The sequence below is a fragment of the Lepisma saccharinum genome, chromosome 6 (genome assembly GCF_977018435.1).
Source record: "Lepisma saccharinum chromosome 6, izLepSacc3.1, whole genome shotgun sequence".
In the NCBI taxonomy this organism is placed as follows: Eukaryota; Metazoa; Arthropoda; class Insecta; order Zygentoma; family Lepismatidae; genus Lepisma; species Lepisma saccharinum.
This window is the reverse complement of record NC_139234.1, coordinates 83622237-83637912: the sequence shown is the minus strand read 5'-3', so window position 1 is coordinate 83637912 and position 15676 is coordinate 83622237. Positions and strand designations below refer to the sequence as shown.

General features: G+C 39.9%; 1 protein-coding gene across 1 annotated transcript; it reads left to right on the top strand.

The window, feature by feature from the left end:
• The first annotated feature begins 14580 nt into the window (after positions 1-14580).
• LOC145989482 (nucleosome assembly protein 1-like 1) lies at positions 14581-15215 on the top strand. Its single transcript, XM_083124828.1, is given in 2 exon segments — positions 14581-15031; positions 15034-15215. Coding segments are annotated over 2 exon segments (633 nt in total).
• The last annotated feature ends 461 nt before the right edge of the window (positions 15216-15676 follow it).

Genomic DNA, 15676 nt, shown 5'->3' with positions numbered 1-15676 from the left:
TGCTCCATTTTTAATAATTTAACCGTGTTAAAGCAATTTGCCAATTGCTATTATCTTTGGAGTTTTTATTTCACTTTGTGCAATCTGGGCTAATCGGGACTGGACCTCCAGTTTAAAGTGGGATCCGAACCACTATGTCCCTCCACCGAGTATCCAACCTGGGACCCATCGAATTGCTTTATTTTACTTCGCTTTTGTGACACTTTTGGCTAATTACACATTGATTATAGACCACTACCATCGGGGAGGCCTTGATTGCTTTTTATATTATTTTTTATTAGTCTTGTTGTAAACATGTATGTTGCTGTATATCGTTTATGATTAACACACGTTTGAATTAGCTCTGATGCTAGTACACGTTTATTACGCGTAGTGAACGTAGTTCTATTGCTGGTCGATTGGGGCGCGCTGCGTAGTGGCTTGTGTACGTCGGAAAATATTTGTTTTGTGGTTGCGTACGAGCTCTAGTGCTTCAGGTGGTGTTTTGTAATTTGGCCACTTATATCCTTTCATATATTTTTCACTAGAACTCTGTTATCATGGGTACTGTCGACCTGACACGATTTCAAAAACACCTACTTGCACACTATAAGTAATTTTTCCTCGGTCTCGGTTACTGTTGCTGCGTCGAGATGAATCGGCACCTCATCTTCTCCTTACATCCAATACTTTCACTCCGTTGTTTATCATTGTTCTATATGTTTCTCAACTACCACAACCGTACAAGCATTTTAGGGGCTGTTGGTGGGTGTTGGGGGTGTGACGAGATACATCCCTGCTTCTTTTTCCCTGTGTGTTCGTTTACGAATATGAATTGTGACCAGGTCACGACTTTATCAATAGTTGAAGTCACCAAGTAGTCGGTACACACTGACGTAACGAAATTGTGAGAAGAGGACAGTAGTTGTTGCATTAGATTCATGGCAAGTGTCCCTCTTGAATTCCACTCCTCTTTGGAAAGAAGTGTCTTCTCCTCTTTTCTTTTATCACAAATGTGATCGTTTAATCTCTCAATCCACTTAGTTCCCTCGAATTCTCCCCTTTCCTAGCCATTGTAGTCCCATCTGTCCGAAGAATCTCTAACTGTTCAAAACTTTCCACAAACTCCAGACATTTGGGGGTATTTTAAGCTCTGAGTTGTAGGCACAGCTGAAACCCAGCATAACGTATGAAAGCAATTCTTGGCAAGATATACGCTTTGTAAATCCAAGTCTCAGTGTACTGTTTTTATATGTCGCAATACACTTTTATTTTTACTCATAAAAAGCTATAGGAACATTTAACCAACAATAATAACAATAAAAATAAATAAATACCTTCTGACGAACGAATATCTGTTTTCGATAAATTGATTCGCGTTTCCACTGCCGATAGAATATATCTCCATTGGTATTTCATCGATCAAATTAAATACCAGAACTTCCTATGAATTGTAAACAACAAGCTATTTTCCTTTTACAGATGCATTTCTGTTTATTCGAAACGAATGTACGTCTGCCGAAACACACACATTGAGTCCTATTGATTAAATTACTAGGTGTTCGTGCACTGTGCGAATTAAGCAGATTTGCTTTGAAGGGGGAGGGGGGAGGTGCCCAATCAGTGGCGTATTTGCAACTTCATTTTGGGAGGTGGTTTTTCTCTGGGGGGAGGGGGTATGGAAGTTTGTATTTATGTTACTAGTCAGTAAATTAAACTTTTTCATTGCAGTTCTAAGTACCTTAAACATTGGTTCTAGCCTAGGTCATTAAATATGTGATAACATTTACACATAATTTAGAAACATTTACAATATATTCATATCCTAAGAAAACCACTCGTACACGAAAAAGAACTATCGAAGTAATAAGACCGAAAACTTGACCAAATATTTATTGCCAAGTTCAAACGAAACGACCAACTAACCTACAAGTTTCTTGTGGAAACTTTAACACTATGCCATGAAAACTGAAGCTGAAAACAGCCTGCTGTTGTCTCGACTCGGTGAGGTTCATAAGTTGCAGAATGGTGCGTCTTTAATCCACAAGGATACATACATTTCGGCGGGGGAATCTTTGGGCCCGTTCCGAAAGTCACACGAGTTTAACGCGTTAAACGAGTTACGGTAACTGGCTCTCGTACGTTTCGTGTGGTTCGTTATGCTGTCCAAAAAGTCGATTTCCGTGATTTTCATGCAAGAACGAGATTCACCAAACGTAGGGCCAGGAGGCTGGTTTGTTCGGTGAGAATCGTCTGCTGCTTGCAGACAACGCGCGTGCATGATGGCATCAAACTGCACTGGTTCGAAAAATGTATTATAATTTTAACAGAAAGCTATATGAATCAACATGCACAAATGAGTGTGCCTTAACTGTTAGAATGTGATTAAACTAAATAACAGTATCAGCAGTAGGACATTCCTTCCGCTGAACGCCATGTGGAAACTTTCTCTAAACAAAACGCTGCGCCTGCGCTTTCGCCTCACGAGCCCAGTCATTTTCATTGAATTCGTACTTTTCGTTAAGACATTCGAACGCACCCTTTGATGACTGGATCATTAATGGAACAGAATTTTTTTTCAATTGTGTTCATTACATAGTTAAGAAATGCTTCCAATTCCATTTTCTTTAAGGGTGCAGGGGGTGGATAAAAACATCCCTGGAAGGGATGGAAATAATTTTCTTTTGACGGGGATAAAATTGTTTGATGAGGGAAATCCTCGACATCCCCCGTCGTTAGGAAGGGGGGCAAGGGGAGCGTGGCTCTCCCTGGAAAATGAAAGTCAACCAAAAATGTTGTATCTCACACATATAATTGCAATCTAGCCACAATAATATGTGTTAATTATTGCATGAACACCATACATTCAAAATTAAGCAATGTTTTTTTAGGGAACAAAACTATTTTTTTGGAGAAAATGTGCCTTGTTTGCCCCTGCCCTGGAAAAAAATACCTTCCTTGCCCCTCCCTGGAAAAAATCCTGCGGACGTCCATACCCAATGTTAATCCGCACACTGTTTTCGTAAACACAGTAGCGGAGCACACACAAGACAATAAGCTTATCAACTGACAAAATTTTCCAATGGCGGCGCGAGAATAGTTGAATCCCAAGAGAATTTCATTTGTCATTTGACATTGGTTGCCCTAAGTTCTACATTGCAACACCGTTATTTTCACTTAAGGCGAATAGTCAAAGTCTTGCATCTGGTGTGCATTTATTTTAATATCGTCGGAATGGACACTGCTACTAAAAAAAGAAACAAGAGAGTATGAATTCCTCCCAAGTTGCAAGTGGAAGCGTTTTAAATTTAATTATTAAGCTATATTTGATGTTTGAAATATATGATGAAATTTTTTTTTAGAATCCCCTGTATTCCTCTTGGAGAAAAGAACGCCCCAATTTCGTCTTCAAGTTACGGATAATCAAATCGAAGTTTCTACTTTTCCAACTGCCAATGAAATCTTTAAACTGTCCTCTTTCCGTTCATATATTTTTTTGTGCCATCCGAACTTTCATATTCAGAAGAGAACAAGTAAAATATTACTCCCATGAGCGTAATGATACGTTTTCTCCCTCTCCTACAACCATGCATCACACAGTCCCAGTGGCGTGCGGTACATTTTTCGTTGGGGAAGCATATCCCGAAAAATTGAAAAAACCAAGAATTCATTGCGTCTACACTGTTATACAGAAATAATGAGCACTCTACCAGATGTTGTTTCCTTAACGTCTCTACTATTTTAAGATTGTCTTGAATCTCCGAGTATTTGAAGGGGAAAGATGAATGTTCTCGAGCAGTTGTTCATTTATTCGAACTTCATTTGGTTTGTTGTCAAAAATATTTAATGCAGAAGACGAACGCGAATGATTGAAACAATGTTCACATATTGCAATATACAAAAATACACTTTGGCACCACGTAATTATTTCCGTAGGAAATAGTAAACAGTGCGAATACTAAAGTTTTTGAAGCCCTTCTCTGCTGACACAATTCAGGAATATCTGGAGTTGGACGTCCACTTTGCACTTCAGATTTCACAACACACACAGATAGATATCATATATATATATATATATATGTGTGTAGAGAGAGAGAGAGAGAGAGAGAGGGGTGCAAAAACAAACAAAACAAATAGAAATTCAAACCCTGGAAAACAGTAACCTCGTAAAGCGCTTGTAAAAAACGTGACGGCGCCAGCGAGTGCTACCAGCCCTATTAGGCGGATGCGTCAGATGTCTTAATAGTCCGAACACTCTGAAACGTTTATCTCCACATATAATACGTCATACGTATGTAGGCAATCATATTTTTGTGTTTCTGCAGACGATTTTCCACAAGATCCTTATAGTTTTCTGCCTTTTCACCTCCAAGGAAGTTGGTGGACACTTCAACAAAGGAATCCTAGTTTAACTTCTCATCACCTGCAAAAATATTATTGAAATGTTTATCCTTGAATAGTTTGCGTATCTGCGGACCAACGAAAACCCCCTCCTTTATTTTGACTTCACTGAGACGTGGAAATGTCTTACGCAAATACAAAAATGCTTCCCCAGTCTCATCCATGGCCTTTACAAAGTTTTTCATAAGGCCCAGTTTTACATGAAGAGCAGGGAGTATAACTTTGCTGGATTCGACAAGTGCTTCATTAATAACATTACAGAAGGTTGTTTCACCTTGATGGTAACGATTTCGATCACCAGGGAGCAGCACGTTGGCATAGCACAGAGCAGCCAGAGCCAGTAGGACGAATGTACTGTGTGTTGACTTGCAAAGACGATGGTTGGTGTGTGAGTGAGTGTTTATATGGCACCAAAAATTCCAGTCTTTTGGGAGGGGTACTTCTGTGCCCTTTCGGACGTTGGTTATAGTTATAGCCAGATAATTAAACAGTGCCACATGAAAGCATTCCATGTGTCAAAGAAGGGCATCAATGCAGTGTTGAATCGCCATAAAGCTTGCACTGTACCTGTTGCTGGAACCAGTCAAAGTGGGCCTCGGACATATCGGAAGCCCAAGCGTTCCTCCGATGTTGTGCGGAAAGTGAGATCCTTGGTGCGATGTGAAAACCCTGCAACGCAAAGAGTGATTGCACAGGCAGTGCAATGTTTCCCTGCAACTGTAAATCGCATCATAGCCCAAGATTTACAACTTGTGCGGAAGCACAAGGCTGAAGTTCATAAGTTGCGTGTCTCACATGTCCAGGAGAGGAAGACCAACAGTCGGAAGCTCTACGAACGCCATCTGGCAGGGGACCGCTGGAAGTATGTGGTGTCCCTGGATGAAGCATGGGTGTATCTGTCGGGATGTGGTAAAAAGAAGGGCCATCTACTATCGTCCACGTGATGCAAGAGGTCGATCTGAGTGGGTACGTGGATGTGCTGAAAGTTTTCCACGCGGGTTCATGGTTGTTGGTGGTTACTGCCATAACGGCAAACTTCCACTGCGCAGAGTGGAAAAAAGGCTATAATAAATGCAGCCTATTACCAGACGAATATTCTGGAGCCACTTTACAGACATGATATTCCTTCTCTGTATGGCAGCGACACATCTCGTGTTGTCATCCACCAGGACAACGCTTCCAGTCATACGGCAAAGTCCACGCAGGCATACATGGATCGGATGGCACGTGAAACTGGCATTCATGCAATCCCCTTTACAGACATCCCTGTGAAATCCCCCGATGCCTCTTCCATGGATTTTTGTGGGTTTCCGTTGTTGAAACGAGCCTTGGGAAGCAGACGGCCCCGCACAATTGAGGGTCTGTGGAAAGCTTGTCAGGAGGAATATGATTGTTTGGACCAATGTGTTCTTCAACGCAGTCTCCTCCAATGGAAACTCCGCTGCAGGGCCATTGCTGCAAGACAGGGGTATCACGTGGAGCACCACCGCTCGTGGCGTCACGGTTTTTCTTAAGGTGAGGTGAGTTCTAACTTTGTTACCATGGACGTGAAACGACCTTCTGTATCTATTCCAAGTTGGAGTGATTCACGCATAGGCCAATGTTTCTGTTTATAGTGACAGGCCTTGGCACGGCTGTCCCACATACGCAAGAAGCAACAGAGTTTGGTGTAACCCTGTTGCAGGCCAAGTAATATGGCAATGACTTTGAGATCAGCGGAAATATGCCACTTAAACTTGTCATAGTTTACTCTGCATAACAGTTACTTCATGTTGTGATACGTTTCCTTCATGTAAGCTGCGTAACCAATCGGAACTGACGGAAACAAGAAGTACAGCCTTTAGATTTAACTTTGATGAATCTACGAACAACCTCCAATCATCTATTTTGTAGTTAATTTTCAGAGCTGCAAAATAGCAAGTTATTTTCACTTTTGAAAAATGGAAGGAATGGAGTATGACGGTCACGGAACGCAGTCACATTTACCATCTGGTCAAGACAATTCCACTGCTGCAGTCTAGACGTCAACAGTTCTGCTTTACATTTAGGCAATTGTGTCACGGTATCTAGTGACATGTGAAACGCAGTTCGATATAAATTATTTTTTGTTTAATGATTCATTTTATGCACAAACATGAAAGTGTGAGGTTTGATCTTATTTTGTGGATAAACTTGTATCCGAGCCAGACGTCGGGAGTTGGGAGAAGGGTTTTTCTTGAGTCACAGCCGCCGCTTAGAACATGACATATTTGCACCAACACAGAGAAATGGAAAGATTATTTTCGCCGCTACCGGGCGTGAGTCGCAGCGGGCGGGCTAACCCATGTTCACGGATGACCAGAGAAATCAGCTGGAGCTCAAGCCTGCAAGGATCCAGGACGCGTCGCCGACCGCGCCTTTCAAGACAATGGACAGAGGTCATTTCCATCCCCTGAGAAAGCGAAGCGAAGCCACCTTAGCGTGGGTTTCAACGGACGAATTCGAATCTCTTATATATAGGCAGTACTATGTTTCCAGACACAGTTTTCACCCGGATTTCATAGAGAGAGCAGCTCCGCGCTACACTCTCGCGTGATTATTGTTTTGTGTCCGTGGACTTTGTTTCCTTACGTACCGCGAGCGAGTTGCAGATAGTGAGTTACCAGTGTGCGCCTTATTTTGGTGAAGATTACGCGGTGATTTGTTTTTTGCCAAGCGTTAACTACATAATCATGGGCGGCTAAAGGAGATTGAGAAGGGAGTCTGTCGACTTCCCTGACCCCGCAACGATGCATCGCCATCTTCCGATGAAGCCAGTCAGCCAACGCCAAAGACGACGCCAAAACCAAACACTGCCCAAAGCCCGAAGGACGTCTTCAGAACGACGCCGATCGAAGCCCGTCACCAGAGAGAGAGAGATTGAAGGACGACTCCAGAACGACGCCGATCGAAGCCAGAGGGAGAGATTGAAGGACGACTCCAGAACGACGCTTCCAGAACGACGCCGAATCGAAGCCCGTCACCAGAGAGATTCCGAACCGACGCGTGACCACGTACACCCGATGCTAGTGACAAGAGGAACGCCCGAAGTACTGAGGAGGTGCAAGTACACCATGTCGTCGCAATTATTCCTCGTCGCGATCGACCTCGGAGGACAATTTCGCCACGAAGGAACCGTGTGCAAGTCCCGCGTCCAGGAGAGATGAATGACCACTCCATGTAGCAGAGTCTGGTACAGTATACTTCAGAGGGTCTCATATCCATGTAAACGTGCGTCGTTAGTATCAACACCGTACAGTTAACGCCGAAGTCTCACTTATTCGCAAAGTTACTCAGGAAACCCCGAACCTAACTTCCGTCTCTGACAATTTTTGGCATTGTAGTAAAAATGGGTTGTTTCATGTTCAGATGTTCTAATTTAATTGTCTGCATCCAGGGCTAGAAGCTCCATTTCATTTCTTTAATATTTAGTATAAATTGTCAAAGTGTGCTCCATTTTTTGTGTAACCGACCGCCCCGTCGCGCCATTTGATTTGTCAATAGTTGACTGATGAGTCCTTTTTAATTGTGGAAAGCGTAGTTGTTTTTACTGCAAGGTCGTGTGCGTGAAATAGTATTATTTGTTGCATAGTGGTTTTTAAGGTAATTTTTGCTCGCGCCGACGATTGATTAGTGTATTCCGGCAGCTGGAGCCAATTAAGTTTTTGCATCACTATGTAATTGAGTAGTTGTTCTCATTGGACGAGAGAGGCTTATAGGTAATACCCCCGTCCGAGAAACTTGTATAATGTCGTGCTTACGACCCGATGCATACGTTCATTCGAACGTAAGATTTAACCACGCCGACCCAATTGTCTTAGTTAACCGCTTTCCGAGGGCTGGCACTTAAGTTAATTTAAAAGAGCACAGGAGCTGGCAGACAAATGCCCTAAATTCACATAAAGGTTTAAAAATTAAAAGGAATGATATGTTAATGAGATCCATGATTTGTATCCATACTTCACATGTAAAAATACCTCATGTGTGTGAAAGAGAGATAGAGTGAATGTTGTGAGAGTGAGGAGGCTTTGTAAACAGTTGTTGATTGCAATATTTTTTTGTTGTTACCATATATATTCACTTTTTACCGTTCGTCAGTGTTGTTATTTGACGTTTTTCAGGTACCGGATATTATGCTATTAGTGTTTTATGAATGTTCGAATCTACATATCAAAGGTAAACAAAACAGTGTAACATTTCAAGGTATTAATCTCCGCCTCGCAATAGTATGACAATAAACGACCGTCTCAGTACCGAACTTGATAACTGGACCGTGAGTCACGACCGGTTTCCCGTACACATAACGACGTTTGGCCCCGTGCCGGGGTATGATTGACACGTCATTTCGGGGACCGTGAGTGCACTCGTTACAATTGTAGATCTCTTACCAGATCATACATCTAACACTGTGTGATTTTATGTTGCTGTGTAGACTCCTTGTTACACTGGGAATCAGGACCTTTCGATGTACTCGGTTTTGAAGGTGATGGAGTAGCACTAGATCCACTACCGCTCTCGTCACTTACTGTATAAGACTGAGGTGGGATCGGAACAGGCCGTCCGACTCCATGAAGCACTGCTCGCATAGCCGATGATATGTTAGGATATGTCAAGGCTGACTTTGTCTTCTTTGAAATAACGTGTGTTAATGGAGTTTTCATACAAAAATAACAATCATTTACGTGGTTTGATGGTTCTCTCCAGTTCATGGGGATAGCAAAGCCCATTGATGATCTTTTACGATTCAACCAGAAACGAAGACTTGAGGTACAAGATATGCAACATATATTAGGGACCCAGGGCTTGTCCTGGTTTCAGATTTCGCAACCAAAGTACAGTAATCATTAACGTTATTGGTCGCTTTTGTGATTTCAAAGTTACCTCTCCACAAATGTAGCAAAAATTATCAGCAGAGTTTACGCATTTGCGAGGCATTTTGAATCACATGAATTAAATTAAACTGAAGCACTATTACAGCACTGTAGTAACACGTCTTTAACCGCACACGCAAAGAACAAAGCAACTACAGACAGGAACTGCGTCCCAGTGTGTCAACCAACACAGCCACCACACGCCGCCCTTCCCTTCCTCTGCCCTGTTGCTACCTACACAGGCTAAAAATAGACTACGATCAAGAACAATACACCAAGCATGGTTTCTGAAGGGGATAATTTCGCTCTGTTTACCATACGCGGGATTTTGAAGGCAATATTGGGATGGTAAAAAGGGAATGTTTATCATTAACTGATACACTCCCCCCCCCCTCATATCTTGGAAACTAGAGCTAATCGGAGATTTTCATGGTCGTTTTCGTGACCAGCACCCTCGAAAACATAAAGATTAGCTGCTTTCGTTCAAGATACATTTTCACTGTTGACTAGTGTTATTATTTAGCCCAATATAAGTATCTGATTCCAGAACATAGCCAAAATGAAGAGTGATTGTTTTCGAAACCCACTGAATAAAATTTCGTCATATTTGAACCTTCCTTATTGTCTGTCTCTTTAGGTTATTTGCAAAAGGAAGATAACAATTACGATTAGATGTAATTGATGAAAGGGCACTCGCAAAGAAGCACCTGCAAGGACGTAGTTAAGGAGGGTACAGGGCTCCGGACACCCCTCCTCGAAAGTATTACCAAGTCCTTAACTTAAATAATGAAAATATACTTGTTGAGCATTTATGTAATCGATGGTTAATTAATTCCGCAGATTGGGCGAAGATCATATGGCCAAAAACGAGAACGATTTGTTACTGTGCTTTCATTTCGGCCTATCCTCGTTCCTTTCGTACTTAGTTTCCAATGCAGGCAATACGACTGCAGAAGTTTACAATCCATGTCAGCTTCTGCCAGATATTTTTCACTCGGTTGTAGATCGTCTACACTTCCACGTACTTTCCATATAATTTTGTTACCAAGTCTGCAGTTGACAAGCCACATGCCGGCTGAATATCAAGTAGCAACAGCGTAACAACAGAAACAAGGAACTCGAGTTACATTGAAATCCAAACGGTGAGAACACGCAACAGGAATGTGCTTTGAAATATGAAACAAAACAGAGAAGTGAACTTGTTCATGTGGTTCGAAGAGAAGCCCTCTCATAGCTCTCCATTATTAAGTATTCAATGGATCAATGAAGTATACGAAATTGAAGAGCAGGCTTAAAAAGCAATTTTCACCTCCCAGTACATGTTGATGAAAATCTAATGACCACTTCATAATTTTAAATTTTAATTTTCATGCAGTAATCCACACATTACCTGGATGCACTCTGCAACTAGAAAAAAAACAGTTAGGCAAACCCTAGTATTTAATTTTCCATAAACTTTTCTGATTAACTAATAAAAAAATGTTATTTTTTGTCATATTTACTTGCTACTTGTTTAGAGTGAGCTTGTTGAGTAACCACTTTTCTCCTATAAATTCTTTTCGCCCATATTTCAGACTATAGTGTGCTATATAGTACCTAAAATATCTGTAGGAATGCATAAGTTTATACATATCACTTTTATAGTTTTAATTGTTTATTGGACATTGAAACAACCCACACACGCCTAAGTTGTGTGGCGGCAAAAATCAGAACAGGCCCCACTTTACGGGCACCAAAATCTGAAACGCTGCGGGATCGACGTTGTGATGGTCGTTAATATTCAGATTTACCAATAATGCTAACTCTATTCTAACCAGAGATATGATATCTTATACACTCAGGGTTCGGGTATACTTAATGAAAATAAGCGTCGACTTAACAAGTTTATTACACTGGGGGTAAATGTAGATATCCGCACATAACAAATTCATAATATCTTCTGATACGATCTCACTGCACTTCGTCGTTCCTGAAGATCCAGGTTCGAATCTCCTCTGCTTGAATTTTGGAGAGGGAGAACAGGGACCATTCAATTTTTCGTCTTTAGAGATACCAGCGGGGAATAAAGGACCTTATTTCTCTTTTAGAAGAGTTAAATAACTCTGATGATACAAATCTAAGCAATTATAATAGAATAAAGCGAGAAGTTAACCGCACGTTTAGAAGTAAAAAAAGAGATTATTTGCAAAGCAAAATTAAATAAATTGAAACAAACATAGAAAACAAAAATATCAGGTATAAAGGTGTAAATTAATTTAGAATTTAGAAAGGGGTGGCAACCTAAAGTAAACTTGATAAAAGATAAAGATGGTGATTTTCTAGCTGACCCAAGCGATATTCTAAATAGATGGAAGAACTACTTTAATGACCTTTTAAATGTCCATGTAGGAGATAAATCAGAAGTAAATGAAGTCCACACAGCAGAACCTTTAGTTCCAGAACCTAACTTGACTGAAGTTAAAGATGCTATTAAAAGGCTAAAGAATAACAAAAGCACATGGCATCGATTTAATACCAGATGAGTTATTTAAATATGGTGGTGTAAAATTCATAAATTAATTTGTTTAATATGGAATAAAGAAGAAATCCCTCAACAGTGGAAAGAATCCATACTTGTTCCTGTGTTTAAAAAAGGTGATAAAATGAACTGCAATAATTACCGTGGAATTTCTCTACTCTCAACAACATATAAAATATTATCTAACATTCTTTTAACAAGACTAACCCCATATGCTAATGAAATTATAGGTGATTATCAATGTGGATTTAAAGGTAACAGATCAACTACAGATCAAATTTTTCACATCAGACAGACACTTGAAAAAAGTGGGAATATAATCAAAATGTCCATCAGCTATTCATTTATTTCAAAAAAGCATATGATTCGGTCAAAAGAGATAAATTATATAATATATTAGTTGAGTTTAGAATACCTAAGAAGCTTGTTAGTATGATAAAAATATGCACCAGTGAAACAGAAAGTAAAATTCGTGTGGGTATTAATATGTCTGACAAATTTACAATTCATGATGGGTTAAAACAAGGAGATGCATTATCTCCATTGCTCTTTAATTTTGCCTTAGAATATGCTGTTAGGAAGGTAAAAGAAACTAAAGAAGGACTAAAATTAAATGGTGTGACTCAGTTGTTAGCATATGCAGATGATGTAGACTTATTAGGGGATGATGTGAATACAATTAAGAATAATGCTAAAATATTTTTCAAAATTGCTAAAGAGATAGGTTTGGAAATTACCAAAGAGAAAACTAAATATATGCTTACAGGCGAAAACAAGTTTTAGGTAATAACCAAAATCTAATTATTGATAACAACTCGTTTGAACCAGTTTCCAAATTCAAATACTTAGGAGTAATATTAACAAATGAAAATTATATTAAAGAGGAAATAAAAAGCAGGCTTAATTCAGGAAATGCATGTTACTTCTCTCTTCATAAACTTTTGTCTTCTCGTTTAATATCAGAGAAACTAAAAGTTATAACATACAAAACAGTAATTTTGCCTGTAGTATTATATAGGTGTGAAACTTGGTCCCTTATACATTGAAAGAGGAACATAAATTAAGAGTATTTTATCCTTAGGAAAATATTTGGACATAAAAGGGATGAGGAGACAGGTGAGTGGATAAGGTTACATAATTTAGAACCTCATAATATGTATTCTTCATGTCCAAATATTATTAGACTAATTAAATCAAGAAGACTTAGATGGGCAGGCCATGTGGCACAAATGGGAGAGGAAATTGGAGTTTACAGGATTCTTGTTGGGAAACCTGATGGTAAGAGACCTGTAGAAAGTCCAAGACGAAGATGGAGGAACCACGTTGAGATGGACCTAAAGGAATCGGTAAGGATGGAAAAGAGTAGACGTATATAGATCTTGCTCAAGATAGGGACAGATGGAAGACCTGTGTTGCAGCAGCCATGAACATTCGGGTTTAAGAAGGCTAGAGAGTTAGTTAGTTAGTTAGTTATTTCTCCTTTAGGGTATCAATTTAAATATTGCATTAACATTTCTCTTCTGGAATAGAACTGTGTTGGCATAGGGGGCATCAATTTAGCGACTCAAGGAACATTTAAATCTACTTCCTATTAACACGAAGAGTAACATCAAAAAGCAAAATGAATTTATTATAAGCTCATAATAGTTAAGGCTTAGTTAACTTTATTTACTTTAATTAATAATTTAATAGAGCTAAGCTAACGACAGTAATTAGTTAACTGCTTATTTACCCTTAATAAAAATTAACTATCGTGTAATCTATGTACCTGGTAGCCCGAGAAATATTGGTACTTTTCGTTTCCGTTCTACCAGAGTAGGTCAAAAGATGAAGTCACTTCTACATCGGCTGTTGTGAGATGTACTACTAATAGGCCGAAATATACGGATATCCTTCGTTTCCGTTATACAAGTAGGTCGTCTCCAACAGTAAATATCATAACCTAATACAATGCGTATAATCTACCTGTAGGCCGTACAAGGATTACGTTTCCGTTCTACAGGCAGGCCACATTGTATGAGGTTGAGCTTAAGACAATGCGTATAATGTACCTGATAGGCCGAGGGATATTGCTATCACTCGTTTCCGTTCTACCAGGGTAGGCCACACTTTAAAAAGCCCTCTTGTATTCCTAAGCACCCGTGTGCTTGCAAATGCTGGTCTATTTTGCGGTAGCAGAGCTCCACCAAGGTCCTTCGAAGAGTCAACACAGAACTAACTGGCCGTATAATAAACCTTTTCGAGCAAGGCCTCATCCTCACGAAGCTATCAACTCGCGGCAAGCCACGGCACCTAGCGACCTGTTGAGTGAGATGAGTCAAGGCAAAATGGATAATAAACCTTTTCCTGCTCCCACAAAAATAGGCAATAATTAGGCTGGAGAGTTCAATGAACTAATCGATCTCTAACCAAGGTACATAGAGATTAGGTAAAGCCATCCGAAGATTGCCGATCTTGCACGAACGCGTGACGTCACCGGAGAAGCAGTGAGCTCGGCTGAAGCAGACGGCCCCTAGCATTTATATGGGAGATTCAGAGAGCGAAAGTATATTATTACCTTTAGGAGGGGGAAAATAATAATTGTCATCCTCCAAGATGGTACGGAGGCATCCTTTTAATGATTAGTAACATACTCCCTCTGTCCCATAATTATTGTCCGGTAAACCTTTGTTTGTTGTCTCATAATAATTGCCCGATATTCAAACTGTGAGGAGCTGCCTGCTGAAGAACAAAGCTAAGATTGAAGAAGTAAAGGAGAAGAAAACAGAGAATGAGATTGAGACGGATGAGAATATGAAGGGTGTGCGGGACTTCTGGTTGACAATTTTCAAGGATGTTGCTCTGCTGGCCGAGATGATCCAGGAACACGATGAACCGATCTTAAAACATCTTGATGATGTGAGGGTGATATTTAAGGAACCAGATCCAATGAGTTTTGTATTAGAATTCTGTTTCTCTCCTAACGACTACTTCACAAACACTGCTCTGAGTAAGGAGTACGAAATGAAATGTAAACCAGACGAGTCTGATCCTTTTGGTTTTGAAGGTCCAGAAATATATAAGTGTAAGGGTTGTCATATTGACTGGAGGAAGGAGAAGAATGTGACAATATAAACTATAAAAAGGAAGAAGAAACACAAAGTCCGTGGTGCAGTTAGAGTTGTACTAAAAACAATTCAAGATGATTCGTTTTCCAATTTCTTCAGCCCACCTTCTGAATTAGATGATGAAACTCAGGCTATCCTAGTGATTTTGAGATCTGCCATTATATTCGAGAACAAATTGTGCCTTGTGCGGCGCTATATTTTACAGGTGAAGCCCTACGTGATGAAGATAATGAGGAAGAAGATGATTATGACCCAGAGTTCAATCCAGGAAATAACCGCCTTCGCCCAAAACACAATCCAGCTGACTGTAAACAACAGTAGCCAATTGCTACCCCAATGCAGCTTGTTTTCCCTCAGATTTTGGTACAGATCTGAAAGTTGCAGAAATATATTTTGTATAAAAGTAATTACTATAAACAAATACATATATCGTCAGCGTGTTCGTTCTATTACGGATTGCTACAGTAATTTGTTCTCTGAAACTTTTCTGGCTTTTTTGGTTGGGGGAGGGTTACGAACATCGACTAAGAAAATAAAAACAAATTAGGAGCGGAAAGCAAAATTACATACAATCTTAAACACTAAACTCACAATGGTTATTGCACTGGAAAAATTCGTGTACTTCAGTATTCACATAAGGGCAATTCCGTTGTGAAGGGTGTGACACTCAGACAAATTTACATTCATTTTTTATTATTTTCTTAACACATTCAAATATGTAACTCTATCAATTCATGTAATTTCATTTCTTTTGATGAAAGGTATTTAATTTCAGAATATTC